General features: G+C 49.7%; 1 protein-coding gene across 1 annotated transcript in view; it reads left to right on the forward strand.

Annotated features, from left to right (window-relative positions):
* The window catches only part of LOC139277448 (myosin light chain kinase family member 4-like), a 176,667-nt gene that overhangs the window by 27,853 nt on the left and 123,209 nt on the right, over window positions 1-25,605 (forward strand). The window contains exons 3-5 of the mRNA XM_070895919.1: window positions 5,943-6,048; window positions 10,532-10,625; window positions 23,530-23,639. Of these exons, the coding sequence (XP_070752020.1) occupies window positions 5,943-6,048; window positions 10,532-10,625; window positions 23,530-23,639 (310 nt within the window). The remainder of the gene's footprint in view (window positions 1-5,942; window positions 6,049-10,531; window positions 10,626-23,529; window positions 23,640-25,605) is intronic.

The following is a 25,605-nucleotide window of genomic DNA, read 5'->3' on the forward strand; positions in this document are numbered from 1 at the left end:
CCCACAAGTAACTGTTTCCAGTCCACTTTGGCTAAATCACATCTCAACTTAGCAAAGTTGGCTTTTCCCCAATTTGTATTCCAGGTCTATCCTTGTCCTTTTCCATAACTACCTTAAATCTAACTGAATTATGATCACTAGCACCTAAATACTCTCCACTGATACCCCTTCCACCTGACCAGCTTCATTCCCTGTGACCTCTGGTTCTAGACTCTCCAGCCCGGGGAAACAACCTCTCAGCATCTACCTTGTCATTCGCCCTCAGAATCTTGTACATTTCAATGTGATCACCTCTCTTTCTTCTAAACTTCAGAGAGTATCGGCCCAATCTGCTCAATCTCTGCTTATAGGACAACCCTCTGTAAGGGGGTGGTCTCTATGAGGGGGTCAGGTTCCCTTCTGGCCAACATGAGCGGTTCGAATTGCTCCCACTCCCTTGGGTTCTAGACTCTGGATTTATTTGGGGGATGTGACAAAGTGCAGAGGACGCTGGTTTGATGCAAAAGAACTTTGGTTTTATTACAATCAAGGAATTACAAACTTCTAATTACTCGAATAAGAAAGTACAATGTCAAAACTTATTCAAACTTATTAAAGAACAATACCTTACATACTCAGAGGGGGTTACAATAGCTTATAAAATCTCTAATAGAGAACAACACATTACATTCAAAGGGGGTTACAGTAGAATTACACCTCCCACCTCCCAATACCTAATCCTAGCTAGGTTGGACTTCAGGGCAGGCAGGGACTATGCTTACCAATCCTTTTGACAATTAATGGTGGTTCGCTGGATATGGTAGGGTCTGCTTGCCATACCCCGAACGTCGGAGAAGACTTTCTGCTGCGCAATCTTCAGTTGGGTTGAGTCCGCTGATGCGGTAAGGCGCGTTTTGGATCTGTGGGGTAAGTACCCGTTTTCTTTGGTTAGAAATAGGTTTCTACAGTCGGTTAGGTAATGTTTTACCTGTTGGTTGGTCAGGATTAGATTGTAAAGTGGAAACTTTTCGATTCTTCGTTTTTTCCCTTTTGGAGTTTTGTTCCGAGTTTGGTCGATCGCAGTGGTTTTCCCTTGATACCATGTTGATTGTGGTTGGTTGCTGCCGCGATGGTGATGTTCTTCCTTCCTTCAGGACTTCAGGACTTCGAGGCTGGAGAAGTTAGTTTACAACTGTCGCGTTGGTTTCTCTCCTTGTCTTGATGACATACTCACAGTATAGCATCTGATGTAGTATGGCATCCCCTCTGTTGAAACAGGGGGCAAGTTATGCAGTTTGAGTGGTTCTAATCTTGGCGCCAAATCTGTTCAAAATTCTTTGTTTAAATTTGGCGGGCTTGGCTCTTTGTAATATTTTGGCGGGCTCATTAAAAGTTGATATGTTTTGGATGGGTTAATGTTCGAAAACTGTTTCCTGGTGGAAATATTAGTTTGGTAATTACAATGTCCTTTTGTGCTTAGTTTTTCGCATACAGGCTGGCTTGGGCCTCTTTGTGATGTATATGCTGAAATGGTTTTCCAGATTCATGTTGATGGTTAGCTATCTCTGGGTCATTTTGTAATGTTAATGTCTCTTGTGGAGAAGGATTCTCGAATACCCATTTCTCCAGACAGGTTACTTTAGTCCTCACACCCAGGTAGTCTCACTAATCAGGTTGTCTCCTGTCAGTCCTTTTAGGCCCATCCACAGCCTTGAATTTGTCTTGTAAAAGTTTAAAATTATATTAAAGTTCGTAGTTTCTTACACAAGCACTTTAGGGTTCCAAACTTTTTGGTAGATAGTCCCAAATTAAATTTCCTTTCGAATGAGCCCAAACACTGTGGGGGGTTCTTGTGAATTTTGCATTCCTTCATCTCACATCCCAAGAATCAATCTAGTGAACTTGGTTGCACTGATTCTAAAACAATTATATCCTTCCTCTGATAAGGAGACCAAAACTGTGCCCAGTACTCCAGGTGTGGTCTCACCAAGGCCCTGTACAGTTGTAGCAAGACTTACTCTTGTACTCCAACCCTCTGGCAATAATGTCCAAAATGCCATTTACCTTACTATTTGTTTGCTAACTCTCTGTGTTTCTTGAACGAGGACTCCCAAATCTCTCTGAACACCAACATTTATAGTTCCTCACCATTTAAAAAATATTCTGTTTATTTATTATTTCTACTAAAGAGAATAATCTCACATTTCCCCACATTATATTCCATCTGCCACCTTACTGCCCACTCACTCAGTCTATCTATATCCCTTTTCAGACGCTTTGTGTTCTCCTCACAGCTTACTGTCCCACCTAGCTTTGTATCGTCAGCAAACTTGGATACATTACACTCAGTCCCTTCATCTAGGTCATTGATATAGATTGTAAATAGCTGAGGCCCCAGCACTGATCCTGTGGCAACCCACTAGTTACAGCCTGCCAACTGTAAAATTATCCATTTATCCCAATAAATATTAACTAATCCTCTATCCATGCTTATATGTACAATGTACAAACATTGTACAGCTATAGTTACAACAACATATGTGTTTTATTTTTTCCCCCTGTGCACAGAGTTTAAGCTGATTTCAAACAAATTTGATATATAAATGGTGCAGTCATGGGGTTAATGATTAAAACCATTAGCAATATGCTTAATTATCATTCATTTTAATAATTGATGAAATCGAGGCAAATTTACAACAGCTTCCACATTTCTAGCATCTTTCACCTAATGAAATGTCACAAGGTGCTGATTGTATCAGCAGGGCCCAGGTACAGAGGAGTGGGAAGGTCGGGGCGGATGAGCGGCGAGTGTTTGTAGCGAGATGCGGTGAATGTTTATGGTGGAGGAGCGGTGAGTGATCGTGGTGGAGGTGCAACAGGTGAGGGTATGGGGCCCAGAAGAGCCGAGGGCCCGGGGCAGCACGGACCAGCCCACACTGCGATATGTGTGCGCACTAGGTCCGCGCAGTAGATCTGGTCTCCAGTCGTCTTGGTTAATCCTTGCCACTGGACCAAGACCTAGCTCTGTCAAACCCGTGTGGTGGCTGGTGTGCAACGGTCACCCCACGTTAAAAAAATTCACGTACAGGCATCTTCCACCCTTCAATATGGAGTTCAGGACTGGAACATCGAGTCCTTCATCGAAACACTTTTAACTCGTGGAAGCAAGTCATCTTCATTCGAGGGACCGCCTATGATAATGATGATGCTTATATATTATCCCAACCCCATGATCCCTTATCTTGAGCAAGAACCTTTTATGTGGCACCTTATCGAATGCCTTTTGAAATCCAAATATACTAAATCCACTGGTTCCCCTTTATTCACCCTGCTAGTTACACCTCAAAAAACCCTAAGAAATTCGTTAAACACGATTTCCCTTTCATAAAACAACGTTGACTCTGTCTCATCATAAAACAATTTTCTAAGTGCCCTGTTACCATTTCCTGAATAATGGATTCCAGCATTTTCCCGACAACTGATGTCAGTCTACGATGATTGAGCATCCTGACTTGGAAATATATCTCCGTTCCTTCATCGTCGCTGGGTCACAATCCTGGAACTCCCTCCCTAACAGCACTGTGGGAGCACCTTCACCACACGGACTGCAGCGGTTTAAGAAGGCGGCTCACCACCACCTTCTCAAGGGGCAATTAGGGATGGGCAATAAATGCCAACCTTGCCAGCGACATCCACATCCCGGAATGAATAATAAAGAATGAGGCTCAGGCCCAATGTAAGCTCCTATAGGCAAGGACCCTGCCTCCCCCACCGTCCGCCCACTTTACGGCATAAATGAAAGTTGCCCCCTCAGTGTGGGTTTAGCCGAAGCATGCCTTCACTCTGACTATTCATCAAACTTGTTATTTTCTTTCCCTCTCTGCTACACCAGGAGAGTTATTCTGAGGCTAGTGATTGAGACTATGCTGTTTATAATTGAAAGGTGAAGATAGGTGTGAGTAATTAGCCCCATTTGCACTAGGCTGTAGTTCTACACATTGTTACGTATAATGTAACGTTAACTGACTGGTGTCTAGATGATCAGCCAGACTTGGGAGAAACCCATGGAGCATGGAATATGGGGCATGTCTTGTGTGTGTGTCATTGTTACATTTGCACAAGAGTGAGCCTTTGGCTCAGTGATGATATTCCCGCCTCGGAGTCAGAGATGCTGGGCTCGAGCCCTGCTCCAGACAGTCCTAGCTAGAGGAGGCCAGAGCTCTGGCCCTGAGCAGTGGGTTAGGGTGGCCCCCTCAATGTATGGGCTGTGGGAGCCCATTAACCACTCCTGCTGTATATAACCCCACTATGGGCAGGTATAAAGATGGTTACTGCATGGAAGAAGCCTTCACATTGTAGCCTGTCGGATTGTTGATCCACCAGCGAATCCTCCCACTACTTCCCCCAGCGCAGGGTGGGCTGATACAACCTGACTGGGCCGGCCATGTAATGAGCCAATGCTTGACCCTCACTGCAATGGCCGGGCAGTCCTTTACTGCAATGATTCATTGAGGCAATGGTGGCTGAAGAGTTTGAGTATTTAGCTCTCTAATACAGCTTTTGGTCAAGGGGATTCTTTCTAATGTTTGCCTGTAACTCAGATGGACCCTAAAGACCTCATGGCACTGTTTGAGGACTGCTGGTGTCCTGGTCAAAGTTCATTGCTGTTTGCGGGATGGTGCTGTGTACACATTGGCCGATGTAACAAGAGTCACAATGCTTCTTTTAATGTATGTAAAACTCATTGTGATGTTTCTGACAGTGTGGCATGTTCTTTCTTTAACATTGAGGCCGTTGGAGCCATTCTCTGATTGGATGGTCCATTGCCCGGACCCACTTACTGTGAGTGATGGCTTCGGTTAATCTGCCACTAATTTCTCATACTTTGGTCCATTTGGTGCCCATTCGTTGCCCTCTGCTGTGGCTTTGATTGGGACTAATCATTAAGCTAATTGACAATGTGTTTGATCCGACTTGTATCTGGGCCAGAACAGAAGCTGGCCAGTGCTTGGTCTTTAATGGGTGGGTGATATTGGAGCCCAGGGTTGGTCTTGCCCTTGGCTTTTCTTGCATTTATATAAGACCTTTAATGTAGTAAAACATCACAAAGCACTTCACCAGAGCATTATCAAACAAAACCGCTTAAGGAGCTATTAGGATCCGTGACCAAAAGCTTGGTCAAAGGTTCCATGGGGCATCTCAAAGGAGGAAAGACAGAGAGGTTTAGGGAGGGAATTCCAGAACTTAGGGCTGAGGCAGCTGACCGCATGGCCACCGATGGTGGGGCAAAGGAATTCGGGGAGGCCCCAGAGACAAGCATTGGAGGAACGCAGGGAGCTGTGAAATCAACAGTGAATATTTTAATAAAAGGAATTATGGGGCTTGTTAGGCGTTTCCCCGCAGTGCCTCAGGACCCTGGGTATAAAAATCTAGGCTGACTACTGCAGTGCTGAGGGAGTGCTGCAGTGTCAGAGGTGATGTTAAACCGAGGTCCCGTCTGCTCTCTCAGGTGGACATAAAAGATCCCATGGCACTATTTTGAAAAAGAGCAGGGTAATTATCCCCGGTGTCCTAATCAATAGTTATCCCTAAATCAACATCACTAAAACAGATAATCTGCTCATTATCATGTTGCTGTTTGTGGGAGCTTGCTGTGTGCAAATTGGCTGCCGCGTTTCCAACGGTGACCGCACTCCAAGAGTACTTTATTGGCTGTAAAGTGCTTTGGGGCATCCTGAGGTCGTGAAGGGTGTTATATAAATGCAAGTTTTTCTTTCCTTTTCTGGGATTGGAGCGCTCTGGTTAAGGCACTTCCAACGTACGCTGGAGGTGAATGCGTCACTTGGCAATCTGTCGGAGCAGCGGCTCGTATCACCGTGGGCGAGGGCCAAATGTACCCCCTTCCCCAACACTGAATCACCGGATACTTGTAACAGTTGAACTTGTGACTCTTCTCTCGCCAGATGACCGGCCTCCTCTGCCAGCACCATTTGAGCACCGCTGTGTGAAGCTCAGAACAGGGCCTGTCAGCAGCCTGTACCAGGTCAACCTCCAGGAGGTGCTCGGAGGGTAATAAAGGGCTTCTGGCAAAAGATCTTCAAACAGTGTTTAATCTTTGGGAATTGTCAATGTTTAAAGAACTATAACTGCACAAAAATTTACAGTGGTATATCACTGCGAGAGGGTGTGTTATATCAGAATGTAACAGTGAGGGCTTAGTGGCAGAGTATGAGTGGGTGTGATATATCAGAGTGTTACAGTGAGGGATTACTATATTATTAAATATTGTGAAGAATAAAGTCTTCGGAATAAACTCTGTTCCCTAGCCACTGACTCCACCGTCTCCCAGGCAACTGTCTGACACTGAACCTCACCGTTTGCAACCTCGGTGTCTATTTGATGCTGAGATGAGCTTCCGACTCAATGACAAAATATCTGCTCCACCACAAAGACCACTTACTTCCACCTGTGTAACATCCCGCCTCAGCCCATCTGATGCTAAAACCCTCATCCTTGCCTCTGCTATCACTAGACTTGACTATTCCGACACACTCTCATCGGTCTCCCATTTTCCACCTCCATAAACTTCAGCTCATCTAAAACTTGGCTACCCATGTCCTAATTCGCACCCAGTCCCGCTCACCCATCACCCCCTGTGCTCATTGCCCCGTGTCCTAACTCGCACCGAGTCCCGCTCACCCATCACCCCCTGTGCTCATTGCCCCGTGTCCTAATTCGCACCCAGTCCCGCTCACCCATCAACCCCTGTGCTCATTGCCCCGTGTCCTAATTCGCACCCAGTCCCGCTCACCCATCACCCCCTGTGCTCATTGCCCCGTGTCCTAATTCGCACCCAGTCCCGCTCACCCATCACCCCCTGTGCTCATTGCCCCGTGTCCTAACTCGCATCGAGTTACACTCACCCATCACCCCATGTGCCCCGTGTCCTAACTCGCACCGAGTCCCACTCACCCATCACCCTGTGCTCCCTGCCCGTGTCCTAACTCGCACTCAGACCTGCTCACCCATCACCCCCTGTGCTCATTGCCCCGTGTCCTAACTCGCACTCAGACCCGCTCACCCATCACCCCCTGTGCTCATTGTCCCGTGTCCTAACTCGCACTCAGACCCGCTCAACAATCACCCGCTGTGCTCACTGCCCCGTGTCCTAACTTGCACCCAGTCCCGCTCACCCATCACCCCCTGTGCTCATTGACCCGTGTCCTAACTCGCATCGAGTTACACTCACCCATCACCCCATGTGCCCCGTGTCCTAACTCGCACCGAGTCCCACTCACCCATCACCCTGTGCTCCCTGCCCGTGTCCTAACTCGCACTCAGACCCGCTCAACAATCACCCCCTGTGCTCACTGCCCCGTGTCCTAACTTGCACCCAGTCCCGCTCACCCATCACCCCCTGTGCTCATTGACCCATGTCCTAACTCGCATCGAGTTACACTCACCCATCACCCTGTGCTCCCTGCCCGTGTCCTATCTCGCACTCAGACCCGCTCAACGATCACCCCCTCTGCTCACTGCCCCATGTCCTATCTCGCACCGAGTCCCGCTCACCGATCGCTCTTGTGCTGCCCGTGTCCTAACTCGCACTGAGTCCTGCTCACCCATCACTCCCTGTGCTCACTGCCCCGTGTCCTAATTCGCATCAGGTCCCGCTCACCCATCACCCACTGTGCTCACTGCCCGTGTCCTAACTCGCACCAAGTCCCGCTCACCCGTCACTCACTGTGCTCACTGCCCTGTGTCCTAATTCGCACCAAGTCCCACTCACCCATCACCCCCTGTGCTCGCTGCCCTGTGTTCTAACTTGCACCGAGTCCCACTCACCCATCACTCCTGTGCTCGCTGCCCTGTGTCCTAACTCGCACCGAGCCCCCTCACCCATCACCTTGTGCTCACTGCTCCGTATCCTAACTGGCATCCAGTCCTGCTCACCCACCACCCGCTGCGCTCACTGTCCCTTGTCTTAACTCACATCGAGTCCAACTCAGCCATCACCCCTGGTGCTCACTGCCCGTGTCCTAACTCGCACCCAGTCCGGCTCACCCATCACCCCCTGTGCCCCGTGTCCTAACGCACACCCAGTTCCGCTCATCCGTCACCCCCTGTGCTCACTGCCCCGTGTCCTAACTCGCACCAAGCCCCACTCACCCATCACCCCCTGTGCTCGCTGACCCATGTTCTAACTCGCACCAAGTCCCGCTCACCCATCACCCCTTGTACTCGCTGCCCCGAGTCATAACTTGTACCGAGTCCTGCTCACCCATCACCCACTGTGCTCGCTGACCCGTGTCCTAACTCGTACCAAGTCCCGCTCACCCATCACCCCTTGTACTCGCTGCCCCGTGTCCTAGCTTGCACCGAGTCCCGCTCACCCATCACCCTGTGCTCACTGCCCCGTGTCCTAGCTCGCACCGAGTCCTGTTCACCAATCGCTCCCTCTGTTCGCTGCCCCGTGTCCTAACTCGCACCGAGTCCCGCTCACCAATCGCTCCCTCTGCTTGCTGTCCTACATTGGATTCTGGTCCCCCAATCCTCAGTTTAAAAATGATCATCCTTGTATTCAAATCTCTCCATAGCCTCACCCTTCTCTATCATTTTAACCTCTCGCAGTCCAACAATCCCCCCCGAGATCTCTGTACTCCTCCAATGCTTGCATCTTGTGCATCCCTGATTCTAATCGCTCGACCGTCAGTGGCCATGCCTTCCTCTACCTGAGCCCTAAGCTCTAGAATTACCCTCCAAAACCTCGCTGCCACTACCTTATGTAGTATATCGGAGTATTACAGTGAGGGGTTCGTGTCAGTGTGACAGAGTGTGGTATATCGGGGTGTTACAGTGAGGGGTTAGAACATAAGAAATAGGAACAGGAGTCGGCCATTTGACCCCTTGAGCCTGCTCCGCCATTCAATACGATCATGGCTGATCTGATCCTGGACTCAGCTCCACTTCTCCGCCCATAATCCTTGACGCTCAAAAATATGTCTATCTCCACCTTAAGTATATTCAATGACCCAGCCTCCGCAGCTCTCTGGGGCAGAGAATTCCACAGATTTAAAACCCTCAGTTTTAAATGGGCGACCCCTTATTCTGAGACTATGCCCCCTAGTTCTAGATTCCCCCACGAGGGGAAACATTCTCTCTGCATCAACTCTGTCAAGCCCCCTCAGAATCCTATACGTTTCAATAAGATCACCTCACATTCTTCTAAACTCCAATGACTACAGGCCAAACCTGCACAACCTTCATATGACAATCCCCTCATCTCAGGAATCAACCTCGTGAACTTTCTCTGAACTGCCTCCAATGCAAGTATATCCCTCCTTAAATAAGGAGACCAAAACTGTACGCAGTACTCCAGGTGTGGCCTCCTCAATACCCTGTACAGTTGTAGCAGGACTTCCCTGCTTTTATACTCCATCCCCCTTGCAATAAAAGCCAATTTTCCATGTTACTTCCTGATTACTTGCTGTACCTGCATACTAACGTTTTGTGTTTCATGTACAAGGAACCCCAGGTCTCTCTGTACTGCAGCATTTTGTAAACTCCCCATTTAAATAATAATTTGCTTTTTTATTTTTCCTATCAAAGTGGATTACCTCACATTTTCCCACATTATACTCCATCTGACAAATGTTTGTCTACTCATTTAGCCTGTCTATATCCCTTTGTAGATTCTTTGCATCCTCTCCACAATTTGCTTTCCCACCCATCTTTGTATCGTCAAACTTGGTTACATTACACTCAGTCCCTTCATCCAAGTCATTAATATAGATTGTAAATAGTTGAGGCCCTTGCACTGATCCCTGCGGCACCCCATTAGTCACTGTTTGCCAACCGGAAAATGACCCATTTATCCTGACTGTGTTTTCTGTTAGTTAGCCAATCCTCTATCCACGCTAATATATTACTCCCAGCCCCATGAACTCTTATTGTGTGCAGTAACCTTTTATGTGGCACCTTATCGAATGCCTTCTGGAAATCCAAATACACCACATCCACTGGTTCCCCCTTATCCACCCTGCTCGTTACATCCTCAAAGAATTCCAGAAAATTTGTCAAACATGATTTCCCTTTCATAAAACCATGCTGACTCTGCTTGACTCTATTATGATTTTCTAAATGTCCTGCTACTGCTTCCTTAATAATGGACTCCAGCATTTTCCCAATGACAGATGTTAGGTTAACTGGTCTATAGTTTCCTGCTTTATGTCTCCCTCCTTTCTTAAATAAGGGCGTTACATTTGCGGTTTTCCAATCCGTTGGGACCGCCCCAGAATCCAGGGAATTTTGGTAGATTACAACCAATGCATCCACTATCTCTGCAGCTAGTTCTCTCAAGACCCTAGGATGTAGGCCGTCGGGTCCAGGGGACTTGTCCCCCTTTAGTCCCATTAGTTTGCCGAGTGATTGTATTAAGTTCCCCCCCTCCCTATAGCCCCCTGATTATCTATTATTATTGGGATGCTTTTAGTGTCTTCTACCGTGAAGACTGATACAAAATATTTGCTGTTCTGTCACTGATTTATTTCAGGGGGCGATTCGGGAGTGTCCATCGCTGTACAGCCCAGTCCTCTGGCCTCCAACTGGCCATGAAAATCATCAAAGTGAGATTTGCCAAAGAAAAGGTGAGTGTGGAGGTTCCTTCCATTCAAATGGGGAACATTGCCTGTTACACTGACAGTTCTATTGAGACATGTCCACAGGCAGCCTAGGGCCAGGAGCATCGTATCTCTCTCTACACCCCTGACCTGGGCACCAGGAGGAGTGGATGGGGGTCTTGCTTACTGAGGAAGAGGTGCAATGTACTGTTGGTGGATTGCTGAGAGTGCGATAAATGGAGATCTCTTTCTCCATTGCTCATGGCCGACATCAATTTGCCATTAATACAATTCCTCCAAAAGTTTCAGTAAAATGTATTTGCAGTGATCTTTTGCAAGAAGCATCAATGGTCATTGCTATTTTGGATTGAGCGTATTCCCTTCCCATTCTCCAATACATGCTGTTGGACAAACACCCTGAGCCTTCACACCTGGTCTGGATAGTGCACCAGAACTCCCAGTGTAACAGTAGTCCCCTGAGGCTCCCACACATTCCTTCCCTGCTCTGCTAATGCTGAGAATGAAGGAGCTCAGTTTTCCCCATTGCCATTTCTTGGGCATATTTCAAGAGTTATGCCGGTTTTTTGGCCCCGAGTACTCAAAAAAAATTACTTGAAGGTTTCCCTGTTCTCATTTTTAAATTGGCGCCAAGCAGCCTGTCCTTTAGCTTCTGGGGGGTGGGGGGGGCCATGAGGGGCACAGGGAGGGGGGTGCTGGGGGGGTGGGGAGCGGCGGGGGAGGTCAGAGGGGGAGGGGGGCTGCTGGGAGGGTGCAAGGCTGGGTGGGGCAGGGGGAGGGGGGGTGCAGAGGGGCAGGGGAGAGGGGGGTGCAGGGGGGGAGGGGGGTCCCAGGGGGGTGGAGCCTAATGTCTGCACCGAAAAAATGATGTTGCCCCCCCCCTTCTGCGCATGCATGAAAAGAGGAACTTTTTGACGTGATTCCTATGGGCGTGCATGCCTAGTGCAGCTCCGGGTCTGTATTCGGCCATGTTTAAAGAGCCAGTTGTGTGCAAGAACTTTCATTCTCATTGGAAAAATCGGAGCTGCAATATAAGATACAACGCGACGCAAGGACCAATAATTTCTCAGAGGATGAAGTGAAGGCATAATTACTGTGATTGAGGGCAGATGGTACCAGCAGAGGTCACACAAAAGTTCCACCAAAAGAAATGAAGAAACCCTGGAACCAACGTGTAGAAGAACTTGTGCAATGGTGACCACCCTGAGGTCTAGAGGACAGTACAAAAAGAAGTGGCAGGACCTCGGTCAAGTAGTTAGTGCAAGTAATATTTTCATTTATTCATTGGAATTGCAATTGTAGATGTGACCACCTGTATTGTCCCACCCAGCAGAAAGACACCCTCTCTAAAAAGTTATATTTTCATCTTTGCAGAGGAAGGTGGCACACAACAAAAGAGAGATCTCGAACAGGAGGAGCCAGGCAAATCTGCAGCCACTGACACCCTTGGAAGGAGAGGGTCGCTGCTTTGATGGGTCCTGCCTGGAGAAAATCAACCACCACTGCACAAGCTGGGCCCACACTCGTGGCAGAGGGTAAATCCTGCAAATTCCACATTCTGGCTTTGCTAAAAGTTAAGTACAGCGCAGGCTAGCCATGCTTTGGTTCATGGGGATGTCACCGTCATCTACATTTCAGTTGGTGCAATGTGCTATCGTTCATCGTGGTCCCTCAAATGAGCGTGCTGCCTGCACTGTGTGAGCCTACTCATGCCACCCTGCCCCCTCCTCTGCTGCTAACCATTTATCTGTTCGGTTATATTTTGCAGAACTTGAGGCCAACCTGACGAGGCTGAAGCCGATGCTGAAGATGATTCTGACGCGGATGAGCCTGAAGAGGAGAACATCTTCCAATCCCACCTTCCAGACCATGAGGGGGAGGATGAAGCCCCACTGTTGTACTCACTCTGGAGGAGGTGCTGGTGCTGTCCCTTGAGGTGCCAGCCCCTTTTCTGAGTGGTACGAGTAGTAGGACAATCCACGGTTTCACACAGTCCGAGGCTGCGGGTTCCAGTGGGGTACAGCAAGACACACCCAGGGCCCCACTGTCCGAGGCTGTGGGTCCCAGTGGGGTGCAGCAAGACACACCCAGGGCCCCACCATCCGAGGCTGCGGGTTCCAGTGAGGTACAGCAAGACACACCCAGCGCCCCACTGTCTGAGGCTGCGAGGCCCAGTGGGATGCAGCGAGCCACACCCAGGGTGAGGAGGGGAAGGAGAGCTCGACAGTACTTTCCTGAGGTGCAGGATGTAACAGATGTGATTCAGATGATGCTAATGAATGCGGAGAGCATTGACCTTACGCGATCACTCCTGGACACCATCAGTGGGGTGGGTGATGAGGTATCGGGACCATTGGAAGAAGTGGGAACACTGTCCGGGCATATGAAGGAGGGAATGTCGGAAGTAGTTGAGATGCTGTCGGGGCACATGAGGGAGGCAATGTCGGAGGTAGTTGATACACTGTTGGTGAACATGAGGGAGGGAATGTCGGAGGTAGTTGATACACTGTTGGTGAACATGAGGGAGGGAATGTCGGAGGTAGTTGATACACTGTTGGTGAACATGAGGGAGGGAATGCCGGAGGTAGTTGATACACTGTTGGTGAACATGAGGGAGGGAATGTCAGAGGTAGTTGATACACTGTTGGTGAACATGAGGGAGGGAATGTCGGAGGTAGTTGATACACTGTTGGTGAACATGAGGGAGGGAATGTCGTAGGTAGCTGCTGCAATAAGGGAATACGCCCAGACCCCGTGGCCATTGACCGAATCAACTGCCGCTCCCACTCCAACCCCCAGACCAGTCTCTGAAGAGACCCAAGCCGGGCCCTCCACATTACCGCCTGCCCACGCCCCCCGTCAAGAAATGCGCATTACCTGAGATGCTGGAAAGAATAAGCTTTGTACTTACCCGAGAATCACTGCGCCACCGCCTGCGGGCAGGTGTGGAGTCACCAAAACCAAGTGCAGCAGGCGGTCTTGGAATAAGCTGGAGGAGAGATGGGAGCAGCCTTTCTTTGCTGCTGCTGTTGTTATTGTTGTAACTGTTCTCAAATTAAAAGTTTTTTGTAAGTTATGTAAATTTACAAGTTTAAAAGTTTGTAAGTGATCTTAAAGGTTTTAACTGATATTAAAGTTTGTAAGTGATCTTAACTGAAAACTTTAAAGTTTGATACAAAAATATTTTTATTAAAGTTATTAAGTACAAACAAATGTAAAATTTTAGAATAAAATGTATTTTAAATTATAACTGAATCATTTCCATTATTTGTTCCATTAACATAACACAACATTACGGAACAGGTCCGAACAGTAATGGTCCATGTAGAATAGTTGTCGCTGAGCCTTCAGGCAGCAAAGCGTTCACGGATGAGCTGCTGGCACAAAGCTCGAGCAATCGTTAAAGGGACACGACAGCCCACCCTCGTCCGCCGTCGTGCTCCGGGTTCAGGTAGTTGCATGGCTTCCTCATCCTCCTCCTCGTCATCTGCATCTTCCTCATCATCATCAGCCACTCTCACCTCAGGTGGGTCTTCTACTACCAGTTGCTGCTGCCTCATGATGGCTAAGTTATGCAGCATGCAGCACACAACAGTGAACTGACCGACAATCTCAGGGAGTACAGCAAGTAGCCTCAGAATGGTCCAGGCATCGGAAACGCTGTTTCAAGATACCAATGATCCTCCCTCTTATGCTGCGTGTCGCAATGTGCGACATGTTGTATTCCCGGTCAGCTTTCGTCCAGGTTACGCATAGGGTCGTCATGAGCCCGGTGGCGAGGCCGTACCCTTTGTCTCCCAGTAGCCAGTTCTGCCCTTGTGGCTGCTGCTGAAACATGGCAGATATAACGCTGTCACGTAGGATGAATGCATCATGGGTGCTCCCAGGGTATCTTGCATCAACTGACATGATATGCTGCATGTCATCACAGACGAGCTGTATATTAATGGAGTGGAAGCCTTTTCTGTTCCTGCCCATCTCGGAATCCTCCAAAGGTGCTTGCAAGGCAGTGTGGGTACAATCAATGCAGCTCTATACATTGGGGAAGCCAGAAATCCTGGAGAAGCCCATGGCCCTGTCACGCATTGCCTGGGCGGTCATGGGGAACTTTATGTCGTCATTCCTCCGGGCATATAGTGCAGACATGTGTTGCATGTTGAGAAATACATCCCTAGTTATTGCCTGGAATGATCCAGATGCATAGAATGAAAGTGCAACGGTAACCTTCACTTCAACTGACAAAGCCGTCGTCCTGATGCTTCTAGGGTGCAGGTCTGCTTTTATTATCTCACAGATCTCAGTTACAACTTCTTTGCGGAAACGCAGCCTTCTGACATAGTCTTCACTCAGGCGTTCATACCTGCACCTGTCTCGATATACTCAATGTGGGTAAGGCCTCCTGCCCATCATCCTGCGTGCTCTGAGGTGCCTCATGTGATGATGTCCAATCAATCTTCTCCGCTGCACAATAATGCAGAAGCCTTTTACGAGGTATGGAATTGTCAATATTGCCCCCATAATTTAACTGTAGCTTTGCAGGAAGCTCAAAACAGCAGGAGAAAGCACTCACACCTCCTTTCCTCTTTCTCTCCCCAAGGTCGACGCCCTAGTATGGACCACACGCTGGTCTGTGCATGCGCAATAGGCTTGCTTACAACGGGAAGCTAGGCATTCAATAAAGAGACAAAGTCTAATGCAGTTCTTCAAATTTGATTTTTTTCAAAGTACCAGCCCACCACTGAACCTCTCCTCACCGGGCTCGAGGGTCGGCCAGCAGAATCGCTCCCTCGCCCGGACACAGGCTTGGCATTCACCCCCTACCCCGCAACCCCCCCCCCCCCCCCCGCCCCTCCCTTCCGGGCTTCTTTTGAAGCCGAGCCCTGAGCCCCTGTGTCCGGGTGAGGGAATGATTCTGCTGGCCGACGCTCCGACCCGCGAGCCCGGTTTGGAGCTGTTCGGTGGTGGCGTGGTACTTTGAAAAAAGTCAAAAGTTAAAGCGTTGCATCAGACTTCCATTTTCTCTCTTTTGATTTTAAAAACATTAAACTTGATGGCGGTTATTCTTTGCCTTCTTGACTCCCTCCAAAACTTTGCCTAAAAACAATGGCGTCTTCCTAAGCCGAGTTTTTAATGTGCGCTGCTTTTTCTTAAGTGCCCAGAAGGTTTTTTGGGAGTGGTCACATACACCATCCGAGGAAAAATGTAAGTTGGCCAAACTTGCTTACATGTGAAAACCTGGTGCAGACATCAGGTACACCCACTGTGACACAAAAAAATACTAACCTCAAAAAATCATAACTAACTGAGTTACGCTGGCACAGAAACCTTGGGGAAACTGGAAGATTTTAATTTACGCCAGAAAAACAGCACGGCTACCTGGGGAAACTGAGCCCTGTGAATCCCACCATACAGCAGGTGGCCATTCTACACATCATGCCTGTGCTGGTACTCAATGCCACGCCCCTCTCTTTCCCCAGTCCTGCAATTTTACCCTCCCAGTGTTTATCCAATTCCCGGTTTGAAAGTTACTATTGAATCTGCTCCCACCGTCCTTTCAGGCAGCGCGTTCCCGATCACAACAACTCGCTGCATAAACAAAAAATCCGCTTCTCACTTTGGTGCTTTTGTCAATTATCTGAAATCTGTGTGCTCTGGTTCTCAGGTCATTTATCAACATTCTGCATAGGATCGTTTTCAATTCCACTTCACTCAGGTTACTGGATCAAGTAAAGTTCATTGAATTGTTTGCGAACAGTGTAACGTTACTCTGTGCCATTGGTAGTGGTGCGGCAGGGGCTTCACATTCACTCTGCCTCTGTCCTGCTCCGACCTCTCCCTCAGTGCAGGTACTCGAGGCAGTGTGTACAGGGGGCAATGTGTACAGGGGGCAGTGTGTACAGAGGCAGTGTGTACAGGGGGCAGTGTGTACAGGGGGCAGTGTGTACAGGGACAGTGTGTACAGGGGGCAGTGTGTACAGGAGGCAGTGTGTACAGGGGGCAGTGTGTACAGGAGGCAGTGTGTACAGGAGGCAGTGTGTACAGGGGGCATTGTGTACAGGGGGCATTGTGTACAGGGGGCATTGTGTACAGGGGGCAGTGTGTACAGGGGGCAGTGTGTACAGGAGGCAGTGTGTACAGGGACATTGTGTACAGGGGCAGTGTGTACGGGGGGCAGTGTGTACGGGGGGCAGTGTGTACGGGGGGGCATTGTGTACAGGGGGCAGTGTGTACGGGGGGCAGTGTGTACAGGGTGCGCAGGAGGTAGTGTGTACAGGGGGGCAGTGTGTATAGGGGGGCAGTGTGTACAGGGGGCAGTGTGTACAGAGAGCAGTGTGTACAGGGTGTGCAGGAGGCAATGTATACAGAGGGCAGTGTATACAGGGGGGCAGTGTGTACAGGGGGGCAGTGTGTACAGACGGCAGTGTGTACAGGATGTGCAGGAGGCAATGTATACAGGGGGCAGTCTATACAGGGGGCAGTGTGTACGGGGGACAGTGTGTACAGGGGGCAGTGTGTACAGGGGGGCAGTGTGTATAGAGGGCAGTGTGTACAGGGTGTGCAGGAGGCAATGTATATAGGGGGGCAGTGTGTACGGGGGGCAGTGTGTACAGACGGCAGTGTGTACAGGGTGTGCAGGAGGCAATGTATACAGGGGGCAGTCTATACAGGGGGCAGTGTGTACGGGGGGCAGTGTGTACGCGGGGCAGTGTGTACAGGAGGCACCGTGCTGTGATGGACACTGGAGCCCTGAGGGACAAGTGTGACCCTCTGACAGTCCTTCATTCTCTCATTGCCATCTGAAATCATGTTGCTGTTGTAATGATAGTATCTGCCGTGTTTGAGTGAGGGGCGGAAGCGTTCCATGGTTCCCCAGAGAACTGCGCTTTCTGCCGATGTTCCACCACAGTTAGAGCAGCCAGCAGAAAACTCTGGTGAACCTTTGGCTGATTGCTTTAACATGATTGAAGCGTCAATCAATGTACAGGTTGGGTGCAAACCCCGGGTGGGGGTCTGTACACAAAGCTGGCATCACTTGCCATGCAGTGGATCCCACACAGTGGCCCTTTCTGTGACACCCTCAATAGGAGGGAGGGGATTGATATTTTACAGCCGTTGATACATAGAATTACAGAGAATATACTTCACAGAAACAGGCCATTGGGCCCAACCAGTACATGCCACGTTTATGCTCCACTCGAGCCTCCTCCCGTCTTTCCTCAGCTAAATCTATCAGCATAACCCTCTATTCCCTTCTCCCTCGTGTTTATCTAGCCTCCCCTTAAATACATCGATACTAATCGCTCTCTGCACCCTCTCCAGTGCCTCTATATCCTTTTTATAATACAGCGAGCAGAACCGTACGCAGTGCTCCGTGTGGTCTAACCAAGGTTCTATACAGGTTTAACATAACTTCCCAACTTATCAATTCTATACCTCTAGAAATAAACCCTAGTGCTTGGTTTGCGTTTTTATGGTCATGTTAATCCGTATCGCCACTTTCAGTGATTTGTGTATTTATATTCACGGATCCTTTTGCTCCTCCACCCCATTTACATCCTTACTTTCATATCAATAAGTGACCTCCCTATTCCTCCTACCAAAATGTAATACCTCACATTTATCTGTGTTGAACTTCATTCGCCGATTATATGCCCATTCTGTAAGTTTATCAATGTCCTCCTGTAAGGTGTTGCAGTCCTCAGTATTGACGAACCCCCCAATTTGGTGTCGTCCACAAATTTACAAATTGTGTTTTTGATTCAATCGTCTACATTGTTAATATAAATTGTGAACAACAGTGGTCCCCACACTGATCCTTGTGGGAGCCCATTTTCTACCTTCTGTCACTGAGAATAGCTACCCTTTACCCCTGCTCTCTGGCTTGAAGCCAGCTAACGATCCATTCTGCTATTTGTCTCCTGACTCCACATTCTCTGACCTTGTTCATCCATCTATTATGTGTTACCTTGTTGAAGGCCTTTTGATGCATTGCATCCACTGCATTACCCTTGTGTACTGAGAGACTCGAGGTGTGGAGAGTGGTGGTGAGAGATTTGAGGTAACGCTTCCCTCTCCCAGGTGTTAGCTCCTGACTGAGGGCAGGCATTGAGATGGTCAGAGGTCCACTTCGTGGGAGGAGGACAGGTCAGCGGATCGCCGGGGGGAGGTCAGCGGGTCGCCGAGAGGAGGTCAGCGGGTCGCCGGGGGAGAGGTCAGCGGGTCGCCGGGGGGGAGGTCAGCGGGTCACCAGAGGGAGGTCAGCGGGTCGCCGGGGGGAGGTCAGCGGGTCGCCGGGGGTGGTCAGTGGGTCGCCGGGGGAGAGGTCAGAGTGTCGCCGGGGGTAGGTCAGGGGGAGGTCAGCGGGTCGCTAGGGGGTGGTCAGCAGGTCGCTGGGGGAGAGGTCAGCGGGTCGCCGGGGGGGAGGTCAGCGGGTCACCGGGGGGGTCAGGGGGAGGTCAGCGGGTCGCCGGGGGGAGGTCAGCGGGTCGCCGGGGGAGAGGTCAGCGGGTCGCCGGGGGGAGGTCAGCGGGTCGCCGGGGGGAGGTCAGGGGGAGGTCAGCGGGTCGCCGGGGGAGAGGTCAGAGTGTCGCCGGGGGGTGGTCAGCGGGTTGCCGGGGGGAGGTCAGGGGGAGGTCAGCGGGTCGCCGGGGGGAGGTCAGTGGGTCGCCGGGGGAGGTCAGTGGGAGGTCAGCGGGTCGCAGGGGGGAGGTCAGGGGGAGGTCAGAGTGTCGCCGGGGGAGGTCAGAGGGTCGCCGGGGGAGGTCAGAGGGAGGTCAGCGGGTTGCTGGGGGGAGGTCAGAGGGTCGCCGCGGGAGGTCAGAGGGTGAGGGCGGAGAGCGAAGGTAGGGCCCAAACCTGTGGTCAGAGGCTCACCGGACACTGTCGGGGGTCGAGTAAAGCCCCTGAGTCGGCCAGGTCCAGTTGGGGAGCAAGAGCCCAAAAGGCGCTGCTCAGCGCCGAGCATACAGCCAACACCCCACCGTAGGTAACTAGGCCCCTACAGTAGTGCCTGGTCTCCAGTCGCTTGGACCCCCTTGCCAATGGACCAAGACCCTGCTCTGCTAAGCCTGTGTGGTAGCTGGTGTGCAACGGCCACCCCACATTAAAAGAACTCACGCACATCTTCCTAAGCGAGACCCGGCGGGCAGGGAAAGGCCAGCTCAAGGAACAAGGTGAAGATTACACCTTCTTCTGGAAAGGCAAATCAGAAGAAGAACGCTGCCTTCATGGGGTGGGCTTCACCATCAAGAATGAGCTGGTGGGCCATCTCAGAGACTCTCCCTGTGGGATAAGCGAACGTCTCATGACCCTTCGGCTCACCCGAGCCCAGAACCAGTGCGCTATGGTCATCAGTGCATACGCCCAACACTGGACGCTACAGACGAGACAAAAGAGGAATTCTACTCCAGCCTCGAACAATTCCTGTCCTGCGTCCCTACGGATGACAAGCTGATCCTCCTCGGCAACTTCAACGTCGGAGTCAGTAAGGACACAGACCTCTGGGGAGGTGCGGTCGGCAGAGAGGGGGTAGGGAAAACCAACCCCAGCGGTACCCTACTCCTGACGAAATGCCTAGAACACGACCTTATCATCACCAACACTTCGTTCCATCAGAGGGATAAGTACAAGGCAGTGTGGCACCCTTGTCTATTCTCTCTTACCTCTTCAAAAAGTTCAATGAGGTTGGTCAAGCAAGACTTTCCCTTTTGAAATCCATGCTGACTATTCACTATTATATTTTTGCTTTCAAGATGTTCTATTTTCTCCTTTAGTTGGGATTACATTATTTTTCCTACCACCGATGTTAAGCTGACTGGTCTATAATTCCCTGACAGTTCTATCCTCCTTCTTAATTATATGTATTACATTAACTATCTACCAGGCCTCTGGCACTGCACCTTTTTCCAATGAATTATTAAATAAGTGTAGTAATGCCTTTGCTATTTCTTCCCTAGATTCTTTTAAAGTGAGTGGATGCAATCTATCTGGACCAAGAGTTTTATCCACTTTGAGTTTGATTCATTTATTGAATATTTCTCTTTATTTTAAATGTGGTTATATCATTTCTAATCTCATCTTATGATGTTATATCCACTTGGTCTGTCTCTCTGGTAAATACTGAAGCAAAATAATGATTTAATAGTTCTGTAATTTCACTATCCCTGCTTGTAATTCTATCCTGGCCATCCTTAGTGACCCTAGTCCCATTTCAATTTTCCTTTTTTTATTGATGTGCCTATAGAATATTTTACTATTTTGTTTTATGTTTCTTGATAATTTAATTTCATAATTCCTCGTTGCCTTAATTGCTTTTTTGAAGTCTCTCCTAACCTCTTTGTATTCTCCCTTATCATGCGCTCCCCTGCTGCCTATGTACTCAATGTATGCCTCTTTCCTTACCCTCAATTGTTCCCTTATGGCTTTATTCATCCATGATGTTTTATTAGTGTTTCGTTTGTTCTTGTTTTTAGCGGAATATATTTTTTCTGATCTGTTGAACACCGTTTTAAATGTTTCCCATTGCTGTTCTACATCATTGTTTCCCAATATTGTTCCCATTTTATTTTCCCAACTTCTATTTTCAGCCCTTCAAAATCAGCTTTTCTCCAAACTATTATCCTGGTCTTTGTCATGCTTGTGTGCATCTCAATTATTATCATAAACGGCATTATGTTATGGTCACTATTATCTAGATGTTCCCCTACTTTTACTTCTCTTATCTGCTCTGGTTCATTCCCCATGACTAGGTCCAGTAGCAAACCTTCCCTTGTCGGGTACATGTTGTTAACCACGGGGAATTCTGCCATTTTCTGTGGATTGCAAGAGATCAAGTTATGTACAGCTGTTCCACTCAGCACCTTGAGTTAGCTCACAGCACCAGAGAGCTGACACCTGTACCACATTATATCCCCCTCAACAGCGACCTTTCCACAATATTGAGCAAGGTTAACCTCATCATCCTTATCCAATGTCACCTAATCACCAAACTCCATGGAACTGCCCCTGCACACCTCCATATTACATAGCAGCACGTAACTAGCAATGGTTTCCCTTCCCATATCCACACCCAGCATCCATCCTTAGCTCCATACTCTTCCTTATCCAACTACTGCCCCTTGGCAACATAATCTGCTCTCCCCATTCAGTATCACTGCTCTCTCTCTCTCTCTCTCTCTATCTATCTATCTATCTCTCACACACACTCTCTCCATTCAGTATCACTGCTCTCTCTCTCTCTCACACACACACTCTCCCCATTCAGTATCCCTGCTCTCTCTCTCTCTCACACACACACTCTCCCCATTCAGTATCGCTGCTCTCTCTCTCTCTCTCTCACACACACTCTCTCTCTCCATTCAGTATCCCTGCTCTCTCTCTCTCACACACACACTCTCTCTCCATTCAGTATCCCTGCTCTCTCTCTCTTTCTCTCTCTCACACACACACTCTCTCCATTCAGTGTCCCTGCTCTCTCTCTCTCTATCTCTCTCACACACTCTCCCCATTCAGTATCACTGCTCTCTCTCTCACACACACACACTCTCTCTCCATTCAGTATCCCTGCTCGCTCTCTCTCTCTATCACACACACTCTCTCCATTCAGTATCACTGCTCTCGCTCTCTCTCTCTCTCTCTCTCTCTCACACACACACACACACACACTCTCTCCATTCAGTATCCCTGCTCTCTCTCTCTCTCTCACACACACACACACACACTCTCCATTCAGTATCCCTGCTCTCTCTCTCTCTCTCTCTCTCTCTATCACACACTCTCTCCATTCAGTATCCCTGCTCTCTCTCTCTCTCTCTATCTATCACACACACTCTCCCCATTCAGTATCCCTGCTCTCTCTCTCTCTCTCTCTCTCTATCACACACTCTCTCCATTCAGTATCCCTGTTCTCTCTCTCTCTCTCACACATTCTCTCCATTCAGTATCCCTGCTCTCTCTGTCTCTCTCTCTCTATCTCTCACACACACTCTCCCCATTCAGTATCCCTGCTCTCTCTCTCTCTATCTCTCACACACACACTCCCCATTCAGTATCACTGCGCTCTCTCTCTCTCTCTCTCTCACTCACACACACACACACTCTCTCCATTCAGTATCCCTGCTCTCTCTCTCTCTCTATCTATCATACACACTCTCCCCATTCAGTATCACTGCTCTCTCTCTCTCTCTCTCTCACACACACACACACACACTCTCCATTCAGTATACCTGCTCTATCTCTCACACACACTCTCTCCATTCAGTATCCCTGTTCTCTCTCTCTCTCTCACACACACATTCTCTCCATTCAGTATCCCTGCTCTCTCTCTCTCTCTATCTCTCACACACACTCTCCCCATTCAGTATCACTGCACTCTCTCTCTCTCTCTCTCTCTCTATCACACATTCTCTCCATTCAGTATCCCTGTTCTCTCTCTCTCTCTCACACACACATTCTCTCCATTCAGTATCCCTGCTCTCTCTGTCTCTCTCTCTCTATCTCTCACACACAATCTCCCCATTCAGTATCCCTGCTCTCTCTATCTCTCACACACACACTCCCCATTCAGTATCACTGCACTCTCTCTCTCTCTCTCTCACACTCATACACACACTCTCTCTCCATTCAGTATCCCTGCTCTCTCTCTCTCTCTCTCTATCACACACTCTCTCCATTTAGTATCCCTGCTCTCTCTCTCTCTTTCTCTCTCTCACACATTCTCTCCATTCAGTACCTCGAGTCCCTCTCCCTCATTCTCTCCACACAGGGTTGTTAAGCTGGTCTTGCAGCTGTGGTCAGATGTGCTGTGCTGTGTGTGTTGAGAGTAAACGCTCAGACTTCACCATGAACACATCTACCGATGGATGTAGGGTGAATAACTCTCTCCCGGTTTATCTCTCATCCTCTTTGTCCTCAGGAGAGTATCAGCAATGAGATCCAGGTGATGAATCAGCTCAACCATGTGAATCTCATCCAGCTCTACGATGCCTTTGAGACACGGAGTGAGATGGTTCTTGTGATGGAGTAGTGAGTATTACTGATGCTGATGCTCTAATCACCACAGTGTGTGTCAGTCTGTGCATTGTGTGTGAGTGTGACTGCACGGCATCTGAGTACGTATGAGTGTAAATGTACTTGTCTTGTGAGTGCTAGGAGGCAGTAATCATTGGGAACAGTTACTGTCCCGTGCACACCCTGTCACAGTTGCATGTATGTAAGAATCACCGAATGATACAGAGTGTAGGAAGCCATTGGCCGGCCAGGCTGTGCCTCTTTGGCCGAGCTAGCCCATAAACCCCACTGTGCTGCACTCTCTCCACAGCCCTGACATTTCTTCAACTTCAAGTATTTGTGCAATTCTCTGAAAGTTACGTTGAGCCTGCTTCTACCGCTGTTGGAGGCAGCACAATCCCCATCACAACAATTCGCCGCATAAACTACGCGCTTCTCCCGTCTGTCCCCGTACCTGAAGTCCCTCATCCCTGGAACCATTCCAGTGAATCCCCTCTGCACCCGCTCCAAGGCCTCCACATCCCTGCTAAAGTGCGGGGCCCAGAACAGGGCACAATACTCCAGGTGAGGCCTAACCAGTGATTTATAAAGGTTTAGCATAACTTCCTTGTTTTTCTCCTCGATGGGCCGAAATTGCCCCTGTGAGAAATGTCCAATTGCACCTCAACCCGGCACCATTCTGCAGACTTCAGCAACTGCCGAGGCTCCGTGTCATGGCCCCCGCCATAGGTAGTGCCCTGCCGCGGCTCGTCCACCGGGAGAGGCATCGTACTCCCCCCCCCCCTTCACTCCCAGTGACAGACAGCACTCCCCCCTCCCCCCCCCCCCCATTACACCCCCTCCCCCACTCACTCCCTCCTCCCTCCCCCCGGGCCAGACACTCCCTCCCCGGGGCAGCTCCCCCCCTAGGGAAGCCCCCCCTCCAGGGCGCCCCCCCCCCCCTCCGCCAGGACACCGCCCCCCCCTCCCCCGGGGCAGCACCTCCCCCCCTGGGGCAGCCCCCTCCTCCCACGGGGCAGCACCCCCCCTCCCCTGGGGCAGCCCTCCCTTCCCCCCCCCCCCAGGGCAGCCCCCACCTCTCACGGGGCAGCCGCCCCCCCCCCCCACCTCCCCTCCACCATGCTGCTGGAGCACAGGTCGGCAGGGTGGGGTGGCACCATTAGGCCCCCGGTGGATTGTCGTGGTCACAGCCGCAATGGCAGCAGTCAGATATCGCGTAGCCTCCAGCTGAGACTGCATGGCAGCAGACACACTCTGGAACAGCAGTCAGACGCGACGTGCCCTGTTGCCCACGGTGCTTGGGAGCATCCTGAACATCCCAGGCTGCAGCCATCCTATTTAAGGAACGGTTGAGGAACTGAAGACACCGCTGCAAAACCTTTTGCCTCCATTTAAGAAAGCCAGGGAGAAGCTGCATCGTGAGCAGGATGGTTCTGCATCAACTGGATCAGAGGGGAGTTTCTCTGTGCAAACACCACTCCACAGCCACACCACTGAAAGCAGCCATTACCACCACCAATTAACACTCCGCTCCGCTTATGACAAAAAAGGGCAATTTTGATCTTATTGCCACTGCAATCGGATCAGGGGTAACGGATGGCCAAGGCTGGTGTGACCATCCCGTTTCGGGCCCTACGCCTCGAACAATAACGCTCATGGACCCACTTGGTCCTCCCCAGTCTCTGGTTCTTGAATTACTGGAAGATTTTCTTGCCATTGTGATTCGTCGCTCAGCTTTTATTCGTTATTTTTTTGCCCCTTTTGTTGCCTTTTGGAATGTTTTCCCATGTTTCTGTGGAAAGGGATAGATACTGAAGCTCGGCTTTTGCGTTAAAATGAGTTCACCAAGTTGATGTGTGGTTTGTGTTTGGGTCAATGTGACAAAAAGTCTCCTTTATGAGGAGGGGCCGGTCAGACTGCATCAAGGTGGGCCATGTTGAGATTGGTGCCATACATTCATTGCCTGGCTGTAGGGGAGAGC

This window comes from Pristiophorus japonicus, chromosome 12 (assembly GCF_044704955.1).
Source record: "Pristiophorus japonicus isolate sPriJap1 chromosome 12, sPriJap1.hap1, whole genome shotgun sequence".
Taxonomy (NCBI): domain Eukaryota; kingdom Metazoa; phylum Chordata; class Chondrichthyes; family Pristiophoridae; genus Pristiophorus; species Pristiophorus japonicus.